The 26193-nt window shown below is 46.7% G+C and overlaps 1 protein-coding gene across 2 annotated transcripts in view; it reads left to right on the top strand.

The window, feature by feature from the left end:
* The window catches only part of MIA3 (MIA SH3 domain ER export factor 3), an 87184-nt gene that overhangs the window by 24432 nt on the left and 36559 nt on the right, over positions 1-26193 (top strand). For both annotated transcript variants that reach the window (XM_040430469.1, XM_040430470.1), the window contains exons 7-16: positions 15622-15753; positions 17324-17345; positions 18752-18840; positions 18921-18998; positions 21037-21147; positions 22023-22094; positions 22451-22555; positions 24217-24339; positions 24444-24558; positions 25944-25999. In XM_040430469.1, the coding sequence (XP_040286403.1) occupies positions 15622-15753; positions 17324-17345; positions 18752-18840; positions 18921-18998; positions 21037-21147; positions 22023-22094; positions 22451-22555; positions 24217-24339; positions 24444-24558; positions 25944-25999 (903 nt within the window). The remainder of the gene's footprint in view (positions 1-15621; positions 15754-17323; positions 17346-18751; positions 18841-18920; positions 18999-21036; positions 21148-22022; positions 22095-22450; positions 22556-24216; positions 24340-24443; positions 24559-25943; positions 26000-26193) is intronic.

The raw sequence follows: 26193 nt of genomic DNA on the forward strand, positions 1-26193 counted from the left end.
TAACAATAAAAAAAAAAAATGCTGCTAAAACCAAATGAAAAAAACTCAAGCTGTTTCTATAGCGCTCAGCCTTGGATGCTTTCACGGGCATCATGTGTGGAGACGGGGAAGTGTTTAGGATAAATTCTTCTCCTCGTCCATGGAATCCACTCCTAGTTTTGACTTAAAGGGGTTGTCCCACGAAAAATATTCTACAGGTTTCAAACCAGCACCTGGATCTAAATACTAATGTAATTGCATGTAATTAAAAATTTGCCATAGAAACGGGGTTATTCAGTAAAATGTATCAGTATAGCGCCACCTGCTGTTTGTTTTTTTGTTATTTCTTTGACCTGCTCACTGAGAAGGCCGCACATGCTCAGTTCCATCCTTCAACTGCCCCCTGAGCTGTGATAGGGAGAGCTGAGACACGACCCCTGAGCTGTGATAGGGAGAGCTGAGACACGACCCCTGAGCTGTGATAGGGAGAGCTGAGACACGCCCCCTGAGCTGTGATGGGGAGAGCCTGGACACGCCCCCTGAGCTGTGATGGGGAGAGCTGAGACACGACCCCTGAGCTGTGATAGGGAGAGCTGAGACACGACCCCTGAGCTGTGATAGGGAGAGCTGAGACACGCCCCCTGAGCTGTGATGGGGAGAGCTGAGACACGCCCCCTGAGCTGTGATGGGGAGAGCTGAGACACGCCCCCTGAGCTGTGATGGGGAGAGCTGAGACACGCCCCCTGAGCTGTGATGGGGAGAGCTGAGACACGCCCCCTGAGCTGTGATGGGGAGAGCTGAGACACGCCCCCTGAGCTGTGATGGGGAGAGCTGTCTCAGCTCTCCAATATATGACTCCAAGGAGATCACCACGCCTACAATATATACTACAAAGAAAAAATGTGGGGGATTGGGTCAGCACAATTTGTATTTTCTGTTTGTATATGTATTTCGCCATAGTGATGTGCACCACATACAAATTGTGCTGACCCAATCCCCACATTTTTTCTTTGTAGTATATATTGGAGGCGTGGCGATCTCCTTGGAGTCAAGCACACCTGACCAGTTAATCTGTCCTGGAGGCTGGTTTTAAAGTCAGTATAAAACGGAGTCTGCTTATATAGAACCTACCAGTAGCCATTTGGCTCCAGGAGAAGTATATGGTGGGTTCAGCATGCATGTTGGTGCTTGCATCCCTGGATCCGATGAAAGCTGTAATGGCACCGGACAGGGTTAAAAGCAGAGTGTGCTTGGCGTGCACGCTGACCTGCATTCCCTGGATTTTATGTGGCTGTCATGGCCCATAAACAGGTAGGAACTAGTGGTAGGGACCACTCCATAGAGGCGACCTTGACGTGGTGAGTGGCTTATTACGCTTTGGCCAAAATGTACACCAATGCCTCATCCAGCATGGAGGCAGGGCAGAGTGCTGGATGCAGAGTGCTATCACATTTGTATTTTCCGTTTGTTCATGTGCTATATGATGTCTGATTTTAATTTTTTACATTAGTCATAGGAGAACCCCTTTAAAAAAAATGCATCAAAGAATTGTATCAGAACAGCAGGTGTGAAGGCACCCTAAGTCTGCATTCACACTCAGCGCTTTACATGACGTTTTTAAAGGAAACCTTTAAAAATGTCATGTTCCTGCATAGTCGCCTCATGAGTGCTTTAGTGCGCTCAGTGCACCACAGCTTTCCACTGCTGGCCACACCCCTCTGCACTGGGAGTTCCGACAGCAGGCATTCTGGGAGTTGTAGTTTTGCAGCAGTTGGAATGCTGGAAGTTGCATCACTCATGGAGGCTACATTTAAGTTTCTCATGAAATATCCAAGATTGCAGAGCAGCCGAGTGTCCTCCATATGCAGATGGAGCTTCCTGCATTGAGCTCCCTCTAGTGGTGGCAATGTGCAACCAGAACTGTATCATATAACTCTATGGGGATTTGGAAAAATGGCGCTCTGATCCCCTATCAAGGTCCCGTCTAATATTTACCCGGAGATTATAGCATACCCCTGACAGGAGGCGCTCTGGAGGATTTTCATGCCTTTCATCACACAGTTCCTGTGGTTCTGCTAAGACAAACAAGTCCGCTCCACCAGTTTTACAGCAAGTCCTGGCAGCGATCCGTCGTGGCATTTAACTAATGTGAAATTAGTTAATTTTCTGTTTCAGTGACCGGGAGTCAATATGGATTATTAATCCTCCAGCTGTCGGCAGGGTAAACATTGGGCAGAGCGGAGGATTTATTGAAAACCAGTTCTTGGCTTCAGAGCCTGAGACGAACCATCAGTAATGATCTGAGCGCGAGCGGAAATCCGGAATTATCTACTATGTCTTCAGATGTACAATCTACTGAAAGACACAGTATAAGGGCTTGTTCACACGGCCGTTGTGGTTCCGTTCCGTGCATTGGGGCCCGCAATTTGCAGTCCCCAATGCATGGGAAACCTCCGTGCAGCGGGGAACCCCATGGAAGCACTCCATATAGTGCTTCCGTGGGGTTCGGTACTGCATCTCCGGTTTTGTGGACCCATTCAAGTGAATGGGTTCACATCCGTGATGCGGAATGCACATGGCCGGGGCCCCGTGTATTGTGGAACCGCCGTATGCGGCCCGCAGTACGGCCACGGGAGCACAACGGCCGTGTGAACAAGCCCTAACCCTGTATATTGTGTGGCTGTATGGCAGTTTTTTTCTATACAGTCAGGTCCATAAATATTGGGACATGTACACAATTCTAACATTTTTGGCTCTATACACCACCACAATGGATTTGAATTGAAACAGACAAGATGTGCTTTACCTGCAGACTGTCAGCTTTAATTTGAGGGCATTTACATCCAAATCAGGTGAACGGTGTAGGAATTACAACACTTTGCATATGTGCCTCCCACTTGTTAAGGGACCAAAAGTAATGGGACAGAATAATAATCATAAATCAAACTTTCACTTTTTAATACTTGGTTGCAAATCCTTTGCAGTCAATTACAGCCTGAAGTCTGGAACGCATAGACATCACCAGACGCTGGGTTTCATCCCTGGTGATGCTCTGCCAGGCCTCTACTGCAACTGTCTTCAGTTCCTGCTTGTTCTTGGGGCATTTTCCCTTCAGTTTTGTTTTCAGCAAGTGAAATGCATGCTCAATCGGATTCAGGTCCGGTGATTGACTTGGCCATTGCATAACATTCCACTTCTTTCCCTTAAAAAACTCTTTGGATGCTTTTGCAGTATGCTTTGGGTCATTGTCCATCTGCACTGTGAAGCGCCGTCCAATGAGTTCTGAAGCATTTGGCTGAATATGAGCAGATAATATTGCCCGAAACACTTCAGAATTCATCCTGCTGCTTTTGTCAGCAGTCACATCATCAATAAATACGAGAACCAGTTCCATTGGCAGCCATACATGCCCACGCCATGACACTACCACCACCCTGCTTCACTGATGAGGTGGTATGCTTAGGATCATGAGCAGTTCCTTTCCTTCTCCATACTCTTCTCTTCCCATCACTCTGGTACAAGTTGATCTTGGTCTCATCTGTCCGTAGGATGTTATTCCAGAACTGTGAAGACTTTTTAGATGTCGTTTGGCAAACTCTAATCTGGCCTTCCTGTTTTTGAGGCTCACCAATGGTTTACATCTTGTGGTGAACCCTCTGTATTCACTATGGTGAAGTCTTCTCTTGATTGTTGACTTTGACACACATACACCTACCTCCTGGAGAGTGTTCGTGATCTGAAGGTTGTTTTCTTCACCAGGGAAAGAATTCTTCAGTGATCCACCACAGTTGTTTTCCGTGGCCTTTGGGTCTTTTGGTGTTGCTGAGCTCACCGATGCGTTCCTTCTTTTTAAGAATGTTCCAAACCGTTGTTTTGGCCGCGCCTAATGTTTTTGCTATCTCTCTGATGGGTTTGTTGTGTTTTTTCAGCCTAATGATGGCTTGCTTCACTGATAGTGACAGCTCTTTGGATCTCATCTGGAGAGTTGACAGCAACAGATTCCAAATGCAAATAGCACACTTGAAATTAGGGATCGACTGAATATCTGTTTTACCGATATTATCGGCCGATATTCAGGATTTTGACAGTTATCGGTATCGGCATCTATTTTGCCGATATTCCAATAACATATGGGCAGCACATATCGCGCTGCTCTCAGCGCTCTCCGTGTTTCGTCAGCAGCACAGGGGAGAAGGAAGCAGTGTCTCCCTCCCCCTGTGCTGCTGCTGCCGCTGCCGCCAATTAGAGGAGAGAAGACAAGAGGAGGGGAGGGGCTGTGGCCGCTGCGCCACCAATCATGTTAACTCACTCACTCATTCATTCAAATTGAACAGGAGGCGGGAGCTGGCTGCAGAATCACATAGCCGGCTCCCGACCTCTATGAGCGGTAGCTGCGATCCGCGGTAGTTAACCCCTCAGGTGCCGCGGATCGCAGCTACCGCTCGAGGTCGGGAGCCGGCTATGTGATTCTGCAGCCAGGCTATGTGATTCTGCAGCCAGCTCCCACCTCCTGTATATGAATAAATGAGAGATTTATGTTCATTGGTGGCGCAGTGCGCCCCCCCAAGCCCCCCAGTATTAATCATTGGTGGCGCAGTGCGCCCCCCACCCCAGTATTAAAAACATTGCTGGCGCAGTGCGCCCCCCCAGTTTTAATCATTGGTGGCAGTGGCCACAGGGTCCCCTCTCCCCTCCTCCTCCGATCAGAGCCCCAGCAGTGTAAGCCTGGGGCTCCAGTAGGTTACCATGGCAGCCAGGACGCTATTGAAGCCCTGGCTGCCATGGTAAGCACCATGCTGCTGTGTGCACAAAGCACAGGGCAGCAGGGACAGTGTGAGCTCCTATTCACCCTAATAGAGATCTATCAGGGTGCTTATGACAAAGGTTCTAGTCCCTAAGGGGGCTAAAAGTTAGTAAAAAAAACAAAAAACACCAAAATATTAAGTATAAATGAAAAAGAAACATTTACAAAAAAAAAACAACTACACATTAACAATAAAAATATTCATTTTCAGCAGATTTGTGTAGGATTTTTTTTTTTTTCAAAAATGAAATTTCACAGAATATCGGTATAAATTATCGGCCATCGGCCTGAAAGTTCACAAATTATCGGTATCGGCCCTAAAAAATCAATATCGGTCGATCCCTACTTGAAATGAACTCTGGACCTTTTATCTGCTCATTGTAATTGGGACAATGAGGGAATAACACACACCTGGCCATGGAACAGCTGAGAAGCCAATTGTCCCATTACTTTTGGTCCCTTAACAAGTGAGAGGCACATATGCAAACTATTGTAATTCCTGCACCGTTCACCTGATTTGGATGTAAATACCCTCAAATTAAGGCCTCATGCACACGACCGTTGTGTGCATCCATGGCCGTTGTGCCGTTTTCCATTTTTTTTCGCTGACCCATTGACTTTCAATGGGTCCGTGGAAAAATCGGAAAATGCACAGTTTTGCAGCCGCATCCGTGATCCGTGTTTCCTGTCCGTCAAAAAAATAGGACCTGTCCTATTTTTTTGACGGACAACGGTTCACGGACCCATTCAAGTCAATGGGTCCGTGAAAGAACACGGATGCACACAAGATTGGCATCCACGTCCATGATCCGTGGCCGTAGGTTACTTTCATACAGACGGATCTGAAGATCCGTCTGCATAAAAGCTTTTTCAGAGCTGAGTTTTCACTTCGTGAAAACTCATATCCGACAGTATATTCTAACACAGAGGCGTTCCCATAGTGATGGGGACGCTTCTAGTTAGAATATACTACGAACTGTGTACATGACTGCCCCCTGCTGCCTGGCAGCACCCGATCTCTTACAGGGGGCTGTGATCCTCACAATTAACCCATCAGGTGCTGCACCTGAGGGGTTAATTGTGCATATCATAGCCCCCTATAAGAGATCAGGGGCTGCCAGGCAGCAGGGGGCAGACCCCCCTCCCTCCCCAGTTTTAATTTCATTGGTGGCCAGTGTGGCTCCCACGGCCCCCCCTCCCTCTATTGTATTATTTTCATTGGTGGCACAGTGTGCGGCCTCCCCTTACTTAGCAATATTAGAAGCATCATACTTACCTGCTGCGCTGTCTGTGACCGGCCGGGAGCTCCTCCTACTGGTAAGTGACAGATCATTAAGCAATGCGCTGCACAGACCTGTCACTTACCAGTAGGAGGAGCTCCCGCCGGTCACAGACAGCGCAGCAGGTAAGTATGATGCTTCTAATATTGCTAAGTAACCATGGCAACCAGGACTGCAGTAGCATCCTGGTTGCCATGGTTACCGATCGGAGCCCCAGAGATTAAACTGGGACTCCGATCGGAACTCTCCGCTGCCACCAATGATCGGGGGGGGGGGGGGGGGGCACCAATGAAAATAATAAAATAGAGGGAGGGAGGGGGGGCCGCACACTGTGCCACCAATGAAAATAATACAATAGAGGGGGGGGGGGGGGCGCACACTGTGCCACCAATGAAAATAATACAGTAGAGGGAGGGAGGGGGGGGGGCCGCACACTGTGCCACCAATGAAATTAATACAATAGAGGGAGGGGGGGCCGAGGGGGGTCTGCCCCCTGCTGCCTGGCAGCCCCTGATCTCCTACAGGGGACTATGATACGCACAATTAACCCCCCTCAGGTGCAGCACCTGAGGGGTTAATTGTGCGGATCACAGCCCCCTGTAAGAGATCGGATGCTGCCAGGCAGCAGGGGGCAGTCATGTACACAGTTCTTAGCATATTCTAACTTGAAGCGTCCCCATCACCATGGGAACGCCTCTGTGTTAGAATATACTGTCGGATCTGTCATATATCTTCTATATGAAAAAGAATCTTCATATAAAAGAGAGGATAAAAAAATATAAAAATATATTATCCTTCAGGCGGACATTAAAAACGCCTCTAAGTTCTTTTTATCAAGTATCTTACTTTGATTTGTGCAAGCAGTGAAACAAAGGAACAATTGTATATGCAAAAATATATAATAGTTTATTATAAAAACAAAGAATATAAAAACAATACAACTGCAAAACAAATGATGAAGTTACAACGTAACATCCAAAATGTACCACACGGTGGTGTTCGCACACCCCTATCTGATCAGCACAGTATGATTTATTGATTCATGACAACCAGTGTCATACTTTTAACAAACGGACTCATATACCAAGAGAAACTTAGGATCTTCTGTTATCAAACAGGCTATAACAATAAAACACAGATTTACAGGAAAATAACTGTTATCCCTTGACTCTGTTTTCCTATGACCAATCAAAAATATATGATATTAATATGATAAAATATTCAGCTCGGCAATCAGACTAAGGAAAATAACTTTCCAAGGGTTTAGTCCTCTTTTCAAATAATGTCAGATCTTCCATTAACAATATGCATCTTTGCTAAGAGAATAATCAGCATTATTGAGGCGCCTAACACTATATATTCCCACAGTATGGGAACTCTTGGCTATATACCGAGAGAAATATCTTATTAATATCAAGAGTAGTAAACAAAATATACGTTACCGGGTCAAAGGTAGACAGAGTTCAGATGGGACCAGTTCTGAAGAACTTTCCTAGTAATCCAAAAAGAGTAATCCAAGTTTCTTCTGGTAAAGTTTTCTTTTTGATTGAATGGATGGATGGATCAATGGATATATGGATCTTTTCTCTAGCTTTCTTTTTTTTTTTTTCTCTTGCTACCCCGCACACGAGTAATTATTCCCCCCCTTATCTAAGAATCATCCCCTTTAGATTATGGATTCCCAATCAGGTAGGGTGGGTGTATTCGCATGCTAATAACCTCATGACATTATCTCAACTCCTAATATGGTATAGGACAAATAATGAAATAATATAATGTTGCCCATCTGCCTCCAGATGGCACTGCGGTACCGTAGGTGAACATCCCAACTTTTAAGCATTAAAATTAAATATCTAATAATATGTTTTCATGACTTTCGATGACCTATCTTACCATAAATCACTGAGGAAGGTCTTTTCCTGACACTTTTAATTACCTATATCCTGGACTTGTTGGAGTTGACTGTCTTCTCCTATCTTTTTGAAATATAGGTTGAGCGGCTTTGATGCTTGGCATCGGAACTTGTACATTTCATTTATCTACATCCATGAATAACTATTGTTTTGAAATCCAATTAACTTAAACTTATTTGTTTCTGTACCTTCAAAATGGTAAATACATGGTATAACATATATATATATATCGATACATTGTTACACATAGATAACACATTATATGAATTATTGATTAACATATGTTGTAAACTAAATATACCATGCAAAGATATATATAATATAATTATGAATATATAAATTGAACCTCATACAGCAGGTGTGCTCCAAGGACATGAGTCCTTATCAAGTAACCATGTTCCCTCCAGACAGACATGTTTTAGGGAGTTGGCATACTCCTTACCAGATGGTCTCATATCTTTAGTAATAGCTTTTTTAAATACAATGTCCGTTTATGTAGACTGAACTTGCCATGAACTCATCTTGGCTTCCTCAGCCACATAATATAACTTTGGTTCAGGCTGATCTTATTCTTAAAGGCAGTGAGATGAGCATTCATTTTGATTATAATGTCATTAGATAATATTGTATACGTATGAAAATGCACAACAGATCTGAGTTTCACGATCTAACTCATATCCAACAGTATATTCTAACATAGAGGCGTTCCCATGGTGATGGGGACGCTTCAAGTTAAAATATACCATCGGATTGGAGAAAACTCTGATCCTATGGTATATTAACTCCTGACTTTACATTGAAAGTCAATGGGGGACGGATCCGTTTGCAATTGCACCATATTGTGTCAACGTCAAACGGATCCGTCCCCATTGACTTGCATTGTAAATCAGGACGGATCCGTTTGGCTCCGCACGGCCAGGCGGACACCAAAACGACATTTTTTTCATGTCCGTGGATCCTCCAAAAATCAAGGAAGACCCACGGACGAAAAAACTGTCACGGATCACAGACCAACGGAACCTCGTTTTGCGGATGGTGAAAAAATACTGTCGTGTGCAGGAGGCCTAAAGCTGACGGTCTGCAGGTAAAGCACATCTTGTTCGTTTCATTTCAAATCCATTGTGGTGGTGTATAGAGTGAAACATGTTGGAATTGTGTCGAGGTCCCAATATTTATAGACCTGACTGTATATACCAGGACATTGGGAGTTTTTTTTTCTATATAAACCAGGACATTATTAAAGGGATTGTCCGGGCCTTTTAAAATTGATGACCTATCATCAAGATCAGATCAGCAAGGTTCTGACACCCGGCACCCCCGCCGATCAGCTGTATAACGGGAAGGCGGGTGCATTGCCTGCGTGCCGTCTCCCTTCTCTCTTCCTGCCGGCTGCTGTATGTCTATGGGACACCCCCCCCCCCCCCCCCCCTTCCTCCAATGTCTAAGATGTTGTGTTAATATCTTTGGCGCCATGCTCACCTGACAACCCTGGTCTTGGATCCCCCCCAGTAATCCAGTTTAAGGGTACGTTCAGTTGGAGGATTTTGGGTCCGGGTTTTAGCCTGAATTCGGTGCCAAAAACCAGGCCGAATCTGCGCTGAAACCACCTCCCATTGTTTTCAATGGGAGGCCACGTCGCAGTTCCTGTAGCCGAGGGTTTTTGCCACGTGTTTTTTCTAGACCACTCCAAGCATATACAAATTCATTCTTGGTGCGGTTAACGCTGATGGGATGCAGCGCAGATTTTGAGAGCGGAAAATCCGCTGCGTATTACGATAGCAGCAAAGTGATTGAGATTTTACCCCATCTCGCCCATACGCTGCAGAAAAAGTCTGCACAGGAATTAAAACGTGGTCTAGATTTTAAAGGGGTTGTCCAGGCTGGCGGCCCCCTACCCCACCTTGCGGAGGAAAGGCTACGTATCTGCCTCCTTCTTTGGTCCACAGCTGTAGTCTCGGCACTCGGGTCCAATTTCTGGAGTGGCGGTGTCACATGGGCCGCTGCAGGGTGGAATTAACCATTGACGTGCAGCTTGCGGGACAGTGACCAGTAGGGACACTGAGGCTGCAGCGGTGGACCGAAGGAGCCGGGAGGGAGGAGGTCAGTATTCTTCTCTCCACGGGTCAAGCGAAGCCATGTTAATTTATGTCTTAGAATCCACAGCACAACGTGCTCCATGTGGATTTTGCCGTGGATTACTCCACCTTGATGTCCACATCTGGACCTGTCCTAAGGCTGGGTTCCCACACTGCAGTTTTTCCGCATTTTTTTATTTTATTTTTTAAAACCACACACATGCATATTACTGTGTTTTCAAGGTGCATAAAAAAAAGTGTCCCTTCACGGTAAGGTACGTACAGTTTAAAAAAAAAGAAAGAAAGCAGAAAAGCTGCCCCTGTGTGAACCCTGCCCAAAGGAAGCGAATGATCCGTGTGTTAGGGGTGCAGTGGTGGGGGCCGTGCAGTCACATGACCGTCATGTGACCACGTGGTCAGGACATCCTCTAGACGACCCGTTACACCGCCCCTCATTGCGGACTCCAGACGCAGCCTTGTGACCGTAGCCCGCGTCGTAACTATGGAAGTATGAGTCCGTCTAGTTATTAAAGGGGTCTTCCTATATAGGAATGGGTTAAATAGACAGGCCCTTTAAGGAGTTCGGTGACTGAAATAAGTGATCTGGAGACGATGTGGATCCCCGATTTCCAACCTGTGGTCCTCCAGCCGCTGCAGAACTACAACTCCCAGCACGCCCCGACAGCCGCAGTCATGCTGTGAGTTGTAGTTTCCCAGCTGCTGCAGTTTGTAATTACTAATAAGATGGAAAAGCTAAACCATTCAGTCTCCTGAGAGGCGTTTCCACCTGTAGATGAAAACACTTTTTTACTTTTTAATCAATTTTAATTTTCAGAATGCATTTTTTTTTTTTAACTATACAATTATACACCTAAAATCCTCCACTTCACATCTATATCGCGATATCCGGAGGTCTGCAGGTGACAGCAGCTTTATCATGTCACAGACTGCCCACGACAGCAGGTCAGCTGACCCTGACGTAGAACTACAAGATCCGGCCTGCACTGCGGTCAGCGTCACACCACGCAGTGCTGACCATAGAGTGACGTGTCGTCTAGGTATAGAAGGGAACGAGGGGGTTAATGATGTGCACTTATAATAGGCCCCCTGCTGCGCCGGCCTACTTCCGCGTTGTCGCCGCTTAGTGACGTCACTGCATCCGGGACCTGCCGGGAGTCTGTGTGGTGACGTGTTGTTATGACAGGAGGCGAAGTTCAGAGCAGCTGAGGCAGCGGCAGGTGAGACCGCAGTGTGCGCTATGGAGAGGAGGATGAGCGTTATACACGGGGAGCAGAGGAGACCGGACATTATATATACAGGGGGCACAGGAGACCGGACATTATATATACAGGGGGCACAGGAGACTGGACATTATATATACAGGGGGCACAGGAGACTGGACATTATATATACAGGGGGCACAGGAGACTGGACATTGTATATACAGGGGGCACAGGAGACTGGACGTTATATATACAGGGGGCACAGGAGACTGGACGTTATATATACAGGGGGCACAGGAGACTGGACGTTATATATACAGGGGGCACAGGAGACTGGACATTATATATACAGGGGGCACAGGAGACCGGACATTATATATACAGGGGGCACAGGAGACTGGACATTATATATACAGGGAGCAGAGGAGACTGGACATTATATATACAGGGGGCACAGGAGACCGGACATTATATATACAGGGGGCACAGGAGACTGGACATTATATATACAGGGAGCAGAGGAGACTGGACATTATATATACAGGGAGCAGAGGAGACCGGACATTATATATACAGGGAGCAGAGGAGACCGGACATTATATATACAGGGGGCACAGGACACTGGACATTATATATACAGGGGGCACAGGAGACCGGACATTATATATACAGGGGGCACAGGACACTGGACATTATATATACAGGGGGCACAGGAGACTGGACATTATATATACAGGGAGCAGAGGAGACCGGACATTATATATACAGGGAGCAGAGGAGACTGGACGTTATATATACAGGGGGCACAGGAGACTGGACGTTATATATACAGGGGGCACAGGAGACTGGACATTATATATACAGGGGGCACAGGAGACTGGACGTTATATATACAGGGGGCACAGGAGACTGGACATTATATATACAGGGGGCACAGGAGACCGGACATTATATATACAGGGGGCACAGGAGACCGGACGTTATATATACAGGGAGCAGAGGAGACTGGACGTTATATATACAGGGGGCACAGGAGACTGGACGTTATATATACAGGGGGCACAGGAGACTGGACGTTATATATACAGGGGGCACAGGAGACTGGACGTTATATATACAGGGGGCACAGGAGACTGGACGTTATATATACAGGGGGCACAGGAGACGACGTTATATATACAGGGGGCACAGGAGACTGGACGTTATATATACAGGGGGCACAGGAGACTGGACGTTATATATACAGGGGGCACAGGAGACTGGACATTATATATACAGGGGGCACAGGAGACGACGTTATATATACAGGGGGCACAGGAGACTGGACATTATACAGGGGGCACACACTATAATATAGAGGCGATAGATGTCCGTTGTGTGATTGGCTGATATATGCCGAGTGTTGATGTGAGGTCAGAACCAGGATCCGTGTTCTGTTACTGCAGATACCGGATCTTATTCTAGTTCCTGTTATCGGAGTTCTTCCCGGTGACGTGGGGAGCACATACATCCCTCATGTTACACGCAGTATTACATGGGGAGGCTCTTTTAGGTGCTATGGAGCTGTGCGCTGTCCCCTATAATGGCTGATAACAGAAAGCAGTCGCTCAGACAGAACTCTACAGCACGTGGCTACCAGATGAGGTCACGTTAACTCTGACATCTGCTCAATATGAGGGGCGAGGTGTCCGTTAATATGGCCGCCAGTACTGCCCCATAGAGGCCCCCTGTCCAGTCCTGTCGTAATACGTGGAACTGACCAGCTGGGGCGGGTGCCCTGTGTGCGTGTGTCATGGCTGCTGGTATGATTGGGGTGCCTGTCAGTCGTAGGGTGACCCACCCTCTCTATATTAATAACATTATACTGGTCTGTGGAGGCGGTCAGCAGGTCCCCTGAATGTACTGCTGACCCATGCTATCATGGATGAGATGGAACAAGAAGACCCTACAGCATCCTCCTTCTCCCCATCGCTGGACCCGCAGCCAGACATGGGGACCCTCCCCACCTTGTACGCGCTCCTGGTCTCCAGAGTCCTCCAGGTTAGTACACTGTCTCGTAGCAGTCGGCCTGTGTCAGTAGGTGGTGGCAAAGCCGAGGGGGGGGGGAATAAAGTTGGTAGAAAATAGCCTAATGATGTATATTGCTCTGACTAGTCACTACCGCCTGGCATCCACATACGGAGGATATAACGCCCCGCCAGGATTTCATTGCTGAAAATGTCAGGTGGACGCTGCGAATGGTGTAAAGCTGGTCAGAAACCAGAGCTTTCAACGCAGTTTCATAATAATGACATATAAAATGCTTGTTTTATACAACTAAAGCGCAATCAAATGAAAAGTTCTACCACTTTTTTAATAGACTTTGCGATTCAATTCCGCTCCATTTTCAAGATGTGTGCTTGCTGTCCGTGAACGAGAACATTCGGAGGCATTAACGGGGTTCTCCGTGAATGAAGAAAATGAAAATACTTAAATATTACTTTATTATAAATATATTGTCGTTTTGTCCGGGGAGCAATCATTAGGGGAAATAAAATGGCCGCCGCTGCCTTCTCAAACAGCTGATCGGCGGGGGTCCTGGGTTTCGGACCCACGCCGATCAGATGCTGATGACCTATCCAGAGGATAGAACCCCTTTAAGTCTGTGTCAATGTGCAGCCGGTGGGGGAGCGTGACCTGCGCGCTGCAGGTGTGGACTATAGCGCAGCCCGAGGTGGGGGAGCAGACCAGAACCATTTCTCTACCCCGTCCGATAACCCCCCTCCTCCTCAAATCTGTGGGGCATAGCGATCTCGGAGGGGGGTGACCTTCGCTCTGGTGGTGTAACTATTAGATAGTCTGTGGGAACTGTGACGGTAGTTTTTTTTTACTTTTCTTGCAGAGAAGAGACTGATGGAGTCATAGATAGTCATGGCCTCCCACTTTGGCTCTGTAGCTGTTTTGAAACTACAACTCCCATCAAGCTGGGAGTTGTGGTTTCACAGCTGCAGGAAAGCCGCACCTCAGTTCTGTGAAGGCGTCACCTTGAATTTTACTGGAACTAGAATCATATTCTTTTTATGACTTTTCTGATTGTGATTTTTAATTTTTTTTCCTTCTCTTTTCCGTACGTGATTATGGGGGCGGCCAGCTTTGTTAAAGGGGTTGTCAGAGATTTTGTCCGTCCTCAGGATGGGTCCAACGCTCAGGACCCTGACGATCAGCTGCTTGAAGAGGCTGGAGCGCCGCGGCCTCTTCCTAGGTCCGTGATCTCACATTCATTGTTCACATGGCCTGGGGCGGCTCAGTTCCATTGAAATGAATGGGCGAGGGCTGCAATACCAAGCACGGCCACTATACAATGTATGGCGCTGTGCTTGGTAAGCTGCGAGGAGGTCGCAGTGCTCACTGGAACCTTGTGGCCTCCTCAAAGAGCTGGTCGGGGGTGGTCCCGGGACTCGGACCCCCTCCTATTCATATATTGATGGCTTATCAGTATCAAAATGTTGGACAACCCTTTAACAGCATTCAGATATTTGCCTCATAGGAGCCATAGGAACCTGGAGGTGACTCATTGATTTCTATGGGAGAATGTTGTGGGCATGCTCTGTGACCCGTGCAGGGGTTGTGCCAAGTTTTAATGTTATCCCCTATCCACAGGATGAGGGATAAGTGGCTGATCTGTGGGGGTCTGGCCACTAGTAGCCCTGCTGATCACTAGAATGGGGCCTGTGTTCCCTGTTAGGAGCAGTAGACATGCATGCGTGTCCACCACTCCATTCAGCTCTATGGGATCGCCATAGAGAATGAATGGAGCAGCAGGGCGCTTGCTCGACCCAATCCTCCAGCACGATGGGGGAGCAGGACCCCTGTTATTGGGGATCCCAGCAGTCAGACTCCCACCAATCAGTTAGTCATCCCTTATCTTCTGTATAGGGGAAGAATTTAAAAACTTAGGACGACCCCTTTATGGCCTGGTCATTTAGGGGTTAAAGGGGTATTCCCATCAGGGACACTCATGGCACCATCAGATAGGTGCTGGTCCCACCTCTGGTACCCACTCCTGTCTTCATAACTGGGCCCCCAAAGTGCAGGGGGGAGAGCAGGACTTCTGATAATAGCCAACTGCGCTCTGAATTGCATTGGGGGTCCCTGTACATTTCTGTTGCTGTCCATATGGATTTATAATTATAATATTTATTTCTATAGCGCCACCATATTCTGTAGCGCTTTACAAATTCATAGGGTTCATGTACAAAACAAAAGTAACTGAGTAATAAACAACTGAAACACTAGGAGTCAGGGCCCTGCTCGCAAGAGCTTACAATCTATGATTTATGTTCATGAATGGATGTCTTTATGTTCCAGGTGGTGTCGGCTCTGCCAGAAGATTTCCAACCAGGCCCAGATTTCTACGGCATGCACTGGGAGCCCATCATCATCGCCTTCTTAGTGGGACTGCTCTCTTTCTTGGTTTTCTTCTGGAGAACGTGTCTTTCAGTGAGTGCTCCATGTTGTCCTCTAAAAGCATCGTCTCCCTCCTCTGTTGTGAAACTACAACTTCCAGCCAGGGCTGGTGTTGATCAGATGACATTCCCAGCGGGTTCTCACATCTCCTTCCTCTTCTTCTAAGGCCTCATGCACACGGTCCGCATTCGAGCCGCCACTCCGTTCCGCGGCCCCGTTAAAAAAAATATAACATGTCCTATTCTTGTCCACGCTTTGCGGACAAGAATAGGCATTTACATTGCCCGTTCCGTTCCGCAAATTGCGTAAGGCAACAGGGGCGGCTTCCGTCTTTTGCGGATCCGTGGTTTGCGGACCGTAAAAAACGGCACGGCCGTGTGCATGAAGCCTAAGTTTGTGAAATGAAAAGCACTTGGTGCCGTATAACTACTATGCAAACCACATATATATATATATACTGCCATGTGTGCATTGTACATATACAGTATAGTATGTGCATACATGGCAACCGAGCAAGATAGACTTACAGGGGAATTCCTGTCTTACCAGATATCCACAGAATAGGCCAATCTGCCCCATAGGAGCAGGTCCCATCTTTGCGATCCGCCCCATGGGAGAAGGTGCCATCTTTGGGACCCCGCTCTATGACAGAACAAGGGTCTGGTGAAGCACTCTGCTCTTTTCTTAACTCCTAGCCAGCATGAATTGCTACATCAGCTTGGGTCCCAACCCTCCCTTATCTGGAGAAAGAGGTCCTGTGACCCCCAAGTCAAGATGGCCACTTTCTTCGGTAAAGACTGTGGGAGTTCTGGAGAGAGCTGGGCGCTGCCATCTGGGCACTAAAACTAATGGGGGAAGCGACTTCTTCCAGTCATCAGACAGGTTTTACGGGACCCCCGTTCTTTCAGTAGGCGATGGTCTTAAAGGTGTGTGGGGGGGTCACTCTTATCGGGTAACTAGGACATAACCACAGGATGGGAATACCCCTTTAAAGGGGTTGGGTCATCTGAGACAATGGGAACACATTGCTACGATATGCCCCCATAGTCTAATAGGTGCAGGTCCCACCTCTGGGACCCACACCTATCTCGTAAACTGAGCAGGCAAAGTCCCAGAGGGCGCACTGCGCATGCGCGGCCGCCCTCCATTCATTTCTATGGGGCTTGGCTATTGTCTACCCCATAGAAATGAATGGAAGCGGTGGCTACACAAGTGCGGTGCGCTCCCATTAACTTCTATGGGGATTCCAAAAATAGCCGAGAGCGCCGCTCGGATATTTTTGTTGGGTAAATAGGAAGGCTTGGTGGTGGCCAGCCTCGTGTTAGTCTGCACCTATCAGACTATGGGGGCATATCCTAGTGATATGCCCCCATTGTCTGAGATGGGAATACCCCTTTAACCTTTTTGACCATGGAGAGATCTCTGAGCACATGCATTAGGCCGGAGGCTTTTCTTAGCAGGCTGCTAATCTTATTTCCCTCGTGTTCCCTTTCACTGCTGCCCGTCACCCCCCCCCCCGCACATCATGACCTTTGAAAGCTGTTATTGCCGACGCATGTGTAAGGGGACTTGGAATAGTAACGTATGATCTCTTCTCTTGCAGGTGAAGAGCAGACTGTATCAAGGTAACACTCCTCCTGGTTGGGTCTATGGCTTCTGTGTGTATTTCTGTGCTGCTGACCTTGGGTAGTCGAGTATCACAATGCTGCGTCAGCAAAAGCACAGAGTGACTAAGCAGGTTCATGGACGGCCTGCATGTCGGCAGCCATTTATTTAATCGATCCATTAAAATGATCCTCATATGTACCAAGGGGGAATCAAAAATTATCTGCACTCTGGATGTAGAATTTATTTTAATCAAATTTCAGAAAAAAACAAGTACATTATTGTTCGACGTACTCTCCCCAGTCACTACTGTTCAAGGAAGGACCTTGAAACTGAACCCCAGGTTTTTTACAGTAGAAATTAGATTCTGAAGTTATTACCCGAAGTCTCGTGAGTCTTCGCAAAGTAATAACTTCGGCTCATAGGAGCCAATACATTCTAATACTGTACGGAGCTCCCGCTCTGTACAGTATTCTAACGACGTTTTATGCAAGTCGACTTCGGATGTTTGATCCCTAGTCCCTATGTGGTCGGCTTCTTCTCTGGTACCTCCTATAACCACAGCACCTCCGCCTGCCTTATCACAGCTGTAACTGCCATGTCTTTGATGTGGTTGCAGGTTCTATCTACAAGTAATGTCTTGCCTTCGTGACTTTTGGCCACCTGTGCAGAACGGGAACTTTTTTATTATTATTATTATTATTTTTTTTTTTTATGCATCTTGTTGAGATTCACAATTATTTGAATACAACCTAGATAGCTACCAGAAAACATATAAACTCCTATTTAGTGTAGATTAAAACAGTGAAAGCCTGTCCTTAATATTTTGCTTTCATGCTGAGATACGATGGCTTGAAATTCCAGACTTGAAGCCTGCACTACTGAGAGAGTTTGGTGACTGTGCAGTGTTGTCATCGGGGAAAGATCTCAACTTTCTGGGATAGTGACCCTTATCTGCACTTGACAGAAATAAAAAGAAAAGAGGCATTAGGTCATCAGGATCTCTCAGTAGTGCAGCCTCAGGCTTTGGGCCTGAAGCATCAAATCATTGTATCTCGACATAGACTTAAGATATTGAAAAGCTGTTTTCACATTGTTAGGCCTCATGCACACGACCGTGGTTGTGGTCCGCATCCGGGCCGCATTTTTTGCGGCTCGGATGCGGACCCATTCACTTCAATGGGGCCGCAAAAGATGCGGACAGCATTCCGTGTGCTGTCCGCATCCGTTGTTCCGTTCCGTGGCTCCGCAAAAAAAATATGGCATGTCCTATTCTTGTCTGTTTTGCGGACAAGAATAGGCATTTCTACAATGGGCCAAATTGCCGAAGGCACACGGGCGGCACGGTCGTGTGCATGAGGCCTTATTTGAATTTTCTTCTGCTCGCTCTCTCCGGTATCATGACTTGTGAACCGTTTCCTTCCAGTGAGCGAGAAGCAGCTTGCTGAGAAGATCGCTGCGCTGATGAAAGAGAAAAGCCAGGCTTTGGAAAAAATATCGGAGTTTGAACAAAAGGTAAATTGGTGAAACTGCTCGAGGTGAGGTTAGAAGCTTCGCTGTGAGCTGCTGTTCATTTTACTATTGTTGCTCCACAGATAAAAGAGGCCAAGGAGTCTGAGGGCATGACCCAGCAGAAGAGCACGCACCTGCAGCAGGAGGTCACCACCCTCAAGGTAACAGCAGCTCCTTACAGGGCCAGACCTTCCCCAAAATCTCCGGCCATTGATGACTTTGCATTTTAAATACAATATCCTGTTACTTTCTGGTCAGGGCTTTGTTTTTTCTTTTCTTTTACAGAGCTCCAGATCCTCTGCATAGCTATAGAGTTAAATGATAACATTCAAGAGCTTTTCCAGGACTTTACTAGTGATGACCTATCCTTAGGATAAGTCAGTGATGGCTAACCTCTGGCACTCCAGCTGTGGTTAAACTACGACTCCCAGCATGCTCCATTCATTTCTATGGAGTTCTGAGAACAGCCAAGCAAGTGTGCATCTTGGGAGTTGTAGTTTTACCACAGCTGTAGTGCCGGAGGTTAGACATCACAGGGATAGGTCATCAATATCAGATGATTAGGGATGAGCGAACTTGTGTTTTTACAAGTTCGGGTTTTATTACAATTCCGCTATGGATTCCGTTACCACGGGCCATAACGTAATTCTCTGACGGAATCCATAAAGGAATGCCTTTCAAGAGGCATTTCATCATAATAGAAGTCTATGGGCAGCATAACGGATCTGTCTGGTTTCCGTTATGCAGGAGTCCTCTCTATGCTGCCCATAGACTTCTATTTTGACGGAGTGCCTCTTATAGGCATTCCGTTATGGATTCCGTCATAGAATTCCGTTATGGCCCGTGGTAACGGAATTGTAATAAAACCCGAACCCGACCTTGTAAAATACAAGTTCGCTCATCCCTAGAGATGAGCTGTTTTTACTGGCTGCAGAGCTGGAACCGCATTGGTTATGCTTGTCTTGTGAAAATTGGCTCCAGTGTTCCTCATTATGCAAATGAGGGCTTCAGTGCACCAAAGGGTGTGGCCTAGCCTCTCGGTGCACCTTAGCTTTCCAGTGCTGGCCCCGCCCCTTGGTGCATTGGAGCCCTCATTTGCATAAAGAATGAAGGTCACCAGCATCTAATCAGTGGGGGTCTGACACCCAGGACCGTCACTGATCAGCTGTTTGAGAAGGCAGCGGTGCTTCTGTGAGTGCCGCGGCCTTCTCTCTGCCTTTCCTAGGGCAGTGACTAAACGTTCTTCGGTCATGTGGGGCTGAGAGCAATACCACGCACAGCCTCTATACCAGGGATCAGCAACCTCCGGCACTCCAGCTGTTCTGAAACCACAACTCCCAGCATGCTCCATTCACTTCTATGGGAGGTACAAGACCAGCCAAGCAAGTGTGTATGCTGGGACTTGTAGTTTCACAGCAGCTGGAGTGCCGAAGGCTGCTGACCCCTGCTCTAAACAATGTACGACGCTGTGCTCGGTAAGCAGCCGGAAGGCAGCAGCGCTCACATATTTTTGGGCTACCAGAATCATATTTGCACTTTTGTTCATGTTGATTTGGGCTGCATTTCCACTATAACAGCCCCGTTTACCAGGTTAGACAGTCCTCTGTTGTGTCTGACAGTCAGAAAAGGAGCTTTAAACCCGCACTGGACATTTATAATTGGGTGGATTTAAAACCTAGAGCCAGGAGTCTTATATTTGTGGGGAATGGTCCTAAATAGGATTAGTATGTATATCTAGGGGATTCGGAGCGGTGTATCAGCATAATAGAGCTCCGAGCACTTTAAAGGTAATCTGGTACCAGTTTTAGGGCGCATTTACATGGCCGTATATTTCTCTCCACATCCGTTCTGCAATTTTGCGGAACAAACGCGGACCCATTCATTTCAGTGGGGCTGCAAAAGACGCAGACAGTACACCGTGTGCCGTCCGCATCCCTACTTCCATTCTGCGGCCCCCACAAAAAAGAAAGCATGTCCTATTGTCTGTAATTGTGGACAAGAATAGGTATTTCTATCAGAAGGACGTTCCGATCTGCAAAGTGCGGAACTCGCATGGTTGGTATCCGTGGTTTGCGGATCCCCTGCTAAAACAGATACGGACGTGTAACTGGACCCTTGGGGTCCATTCACACGTCCGCAAAATATGAGTACAATAAATATATAAAAATGAAAGGAGATTTAACATTTCTCTTCACTCAGGCCACTGTTAAGGATCTGAAGAACAACAACAAGCAGCTCGATGCCAAAATGAGGAACCTGCTGCATGAGATGGAGTCTCAGAAGGAACAGAACAAGCGGAAGCAGGAAATGGTGAGGAGGGGACGTGTGGTAACCTTTACTTCTGAGGTCAGGCCCCTTTAATAACTCATGTACGGCTCCTGTCAGGGGCTCGCTGTATGTATAGTACATTCGCCTTTATAATGAAGATAGCATGGTTGTGGTGTCCCTCAACCAATCAAGGCAGGATGGACATATGATTAATGGGAGGTCTGCCACAGGCTCCCTATACATGCAGGACATATAGTTATCGTACCTTTTCACTGTCACTGCTGCAGTTTGCCATCTTACAGACATGAGGAGCGGGCGTGGGCAGACAGATTCTCAGACTTCCCTAAGCACAGTGTACTTTTATAATCTAAGGCGCTACTTCCCTGCTGTCTGATATATCAGTGCTGATCACGTCCGCTCTGTGTCAATCTTCTATCATTTCTTGGTGGGGGGAGGGCATCTTAGACTATCGAAGCATGCTGCGGCAAAGCAATCTGGTGTTCATTTTACATGGTAATGAGATGAACCATCCTAGCAGCGACATTAAAAACGAGGGCGCCAGGTATGTCAGCCGTACATTTCGCCGGTATAGTAAATTTTTACTGGGAACTGGATTGTACAGTATGTGTTCTGTTTTATTTTTGTAAAGGCAGGGAATGCTTTAAAATAACAGAGTAACTAATATTCAAGTTTTATCCTACCGCTGCCCCAATACCGCCAAGGTCAGAGATTGACCGGTAATAGGGTGCTGGAAGGAAACGGAGACCAATGGGGACAAAAATGGTGCTGATCCGTCATGTTGGTGATATTCCTAGGTGGCCCTTCTCCCATTTTCAGCACTTAATGTCATTGCAGAATAGTATACAAGTAAATGGCAGACAAGTAAAAAACGTTCCTGTTTTTTTTTCATTTTGCAGATCTATGAAGGGCAGAAATCTATAGAGCAACTCAAGGAGCAGTTTTTGCAGAACTCGGCAGAGCTCTCCGAGGTAGGTTTTACGGTGGCCATACGCCTTCAATAGCTGTCAGCCAACAGCCTTCTCTCCCGACTACCCCCCCCCCCCCCCCATCCCCATACACCTGCATGCTGTGAGTCAGATAGGAGAGCCACTAACAAGCAGTGTGTTGCATCGTGATTTGAGGCCTGCATGTAATACTTCGCTGCAGTGGATGGCACGTCCCCAAGCAAAATCGGCTGTTTGCCAGGGCACTCAGCCCTGCATCAGTCGGCTTACAACCAAAGGGACTTTGATATTAGAGGAGTCGTCTGTGACAAGAGCAGCACTGGTTTATCTGCAATGTCGAACACTTGCATGTTGACTAATATCCTCATTTATTGTTTCAGCTGCAAGTTGCATTAAACGAGGCAAAAATGAAAGAGCAGAAGGTTCGCTGTGATCTCCGAATTTTTCAAGAGGAGAACTCTCGCCTGAAGGACACTAAGGAGCAGGTACTTCTGGGACTTCTCATTCGTCCTCTGCTGGGGTCTTTACCATTGAGTGTCCATTGATTTGGGGGGAAGGGCGACGACTTTGACCTATCTGTATATGTACAAAATTTTAATTAAAGCCAAAAAGGCTCTTAAAGGGAACCTGTCACCTGGATTTTGGGTATAGAGCTGAGGACATGGGTTGCTAGATGGCCGCTAGCACATCTGCAATATCCAGTCCCCATAGCTCTGTGTGCTTTTATTGTGTATAAAAACCGATTTGATAGATATGCAAATTACCTGAAATGAGTCAGAGCTTGAAAATATGACTCTTCTCTGGTCACACAAGTAAGATATGACTCTTTTATGTTAATTTGCATATGTATCAAATCGTTTTTTTTTTACACAATAAAAGCACACAGAGCTTTGGGGACTGGGTATTGCGGATGTGCTAGTGGCCATCTAGCAACCCATGTCCTCAGCTCTATACCCAAAATCCCGGTGACAGGTTCCCTTTAACATAACTTGACCCAGGTTTAAAGTGAATTTAAAACGTCACTTTTATTAGTGTGATTAAACAACCCTTCAGTTGTTTGCCCCTCCAATGTGCTCTTGAATTGTCTGCGCACATCTACACCACCGCCCTCATAGCAATCTCCTCTCGCTCCTCAGCAATCTATACAGTATTGCCTGTGAGCCAGTTCATTCCCTGTCCACCAACTGATTCATAGACAGTGTCTCTAACAGACTCGTGAACAGAGGTCAGTTTAGTCCCTGACTTTTTGATGCCAAAGATACGTGATGGAACATGGCTGACGCTGTACTGAGGGCTACCAAATTTCTGAATAGACTAAGTGGCTGATTCTAACTTCTATTGGTGCCCTGGCTAATACTGTAATCCTACTGCAGATTCGCTGTCTCTGAGTATTGAATTCTACCTAGCTGACTGCCTGCATCGGAACGGACAAACAAAACACTTAAAAACTGAAACTGCCCCCCATCCCGACATGTGTCACCAGTCTGGCTTCTTCAGGGGTTTGGGCAGAATTGAGGACCTTAGCCAATGACTGGGTGTATATATATATATATATATAACACCCCAGTTTCCTGAATGACAAGGCAAATAGCCATTTACACTTATAGGAGGGAATTGAGATCGCAGAAACACGAACCTATCAACCAAAAGGTATCCACCCCCTCTGTCATACCGCGGAACAGAGGCGGTACCTAGGTCACATGATGTGCAGTACAGGTCTGCATGCCGACTTAGAAATAAATGAATATATTAACTAGCTAGTGCGCCCTCACTTAGTGTCTGCTAATGAAGAATGTTCACCCAAACTGATGATGCGCACCCATGATAGATGTCTCACTCAGCCGCTGCGCATGATCTTAGTGCGTGTTGGTTACTCATGGTTGCCTTGCTGCGCTTCATATCCATGCGCACCAACATAGACTACTGCACCTAAACTAGAGGCACTAATAAAAGTGACGTTTTAAATTCACTTTAAACCTGGGTCAAGTTATGTTAAGAGCCTTTTTGGCTTTAATTAAAATTTTTGTAGGTAATGCACCTTTACCCAGGCTAGGTCCTTATTGGTTAAACTATCTGTATATGAACTCTCTGTATGATAACATTTAAGGCTACATTGCCTGAAGAGACATTTCTTGACACGTTCTAGCTGCTGAAAGAAGCAGATGGATGGAGTGAGAGGCAGCGGGAGCTCGATGAGCAAATCCGGCTCCAGCAGAAATCTCACAAGGATCTGGAGGAAGCTCTGGCCTACAAAGAAAATGAGATTGAGGTAAAAATCTTCTCCTTCTGTGCACACCGTAGGTTATTTCCACACCTGTACATGCGCTTTAATTCTGAATAGGCCACAGCTTATCTTAACGTTATGTTTCTTAGGTCCTGACTAACTGCGTCATGCAACTGAAGCAGATGGAAGAGGATTCTGGGGCTGGAGATGATAGCAGCTGGCAGCCGGCGGGAGATGGGGAGATGGAAAATGGAGAAGTACCAGGTGATTAATGGCTCATTGACCCAGTATATGTAAGGCTACTTTCACACTAGCGTTCGGGGCTCCGCTTGTGAGCTCCGTGTGAAGGGTCTCACAAGCGGCCCCGAACGGATCCGTCCAGCTACCAATGCATTCTGAGTGGACTACTATAGCACAAATTGCTGACAATGTTTGTGCTGGCAGTGATAGAAAGATGCTGCAAGAAAATGTAGACTAGCACATCCATAGTCACAGGTGCACATCCATAAAGCTAGCATGCAGACAGCAAACAAAAACATATGGCAGCACAAAATTACACATTCAAACAATAGAGCTAAGGATTAGGAATTATTCTGGATTAAAGTGGTACTGTACCTACTATACATAAAAAATGGAAGCTCTTTGCGCCCATTTTTGATCAAATGTGTGTCGGGCCCATGTACCGGCATCAAGGTGGCTTCCTCAGATGGGTACCTAACACTAACAGAACTGCCTCTCCTGGGCCTAACCTAAGCCTACAATGTTCAGGGCAGTGTAGGAACCAGCTATATTTATACTCTGCTCAGAAGCCCTGGGCAGATGGACGGGGAGTGCTCAATCTAAAGGAGGGTGCTACTGTCTGAATGATAGAAAGATGTCAGGAGACACCGGACATCGCAGCTTGCTGTGTATGAGGCTGCGCAGCTGCACACTGGTCAGAGAGCCCATGCTGACCCTTGTGCCCATGGTGGACACATGAGTATCAGAACTGGTCCATGGAACAACAAATGAAGGTGACCCAGTCTGATGAATCATGTTTACATCATGTAGACCAGGCATGCTCAACCTGCGGCCCTCCAGCTGTTGCAAAACTACAACTCCCACAATGCCCAGCTGTAGGCTGTTTAGGCATGCTGAGAGTTGTAGTTTTGCAACAGCTGGAGGGCTGCAGGTTGAGCATGCCTGATGTAGACGGATAGGTGTACATCACTTACCTGAAGAAGAGATGCCACCAGGATGCACTGTGGGAAGAAGAAAGGTGTTGAAGGCAATGTGATGCCCTAGGCCAGTGTTCCTGAACTCAGGGCCCACCTACCGGTCATGTTTTCAGGATTTCCTTAGTATTGAGCAGGTCATATAATTAGTGTCAATGTATCAGGATTTAGCACAGGTAATTCTGTGGGATATTCTCAAATCATGACCGGTAGGTGGGCCCTGAGGACGGGCATTGAGGAGCACTGCTCTAGGCCATGTTCTGCTGGAAACCTTGGATCCTGGCACCATGTGCATGTGACACATACTACCTACCTACCTTGTTACTCCCTAATATTGTTTTTAATGTTATGACTGATGGATTATAAATTTATAGCTATTATAGAATTGTGTGTTTTTGTGTCTGCCATGAGCTCATTGCCCCAGTTTAATTCCAGAGAAACGCAAGGAAAAGATGAAGATCCAAATCAAGCAGATGATGGATGTTTCCAGGGTAAGGAGGCTTTTCTAAACTTCTAAGTAAATGTTGGTGGTGACCATGGACTAGGTTCAACCTTTTATATTTTGTAAAGCACTGATCAGAATGGACAGATTGGATTTTAGGTTGATTTGGGTTTTGAAGATTGTCTCAGATATCCCTTCTCTAAACCAAACTGTCCTAGTCATTACCCGATCGTCTTGGTTTGA

The sequence above is a fragment of the Bufo bufo genome, chromosome 4 (assembly GCF_905171765.1).
Source record: "Bufo bufo chromosome 4, aBufBuf1.1, whole genome shotgun sequence".
NCBI lineage: Eukaryota > Metazoa > Chordata > Amphibia > Anura > Bufonidae > Bufo > Bufo bufo.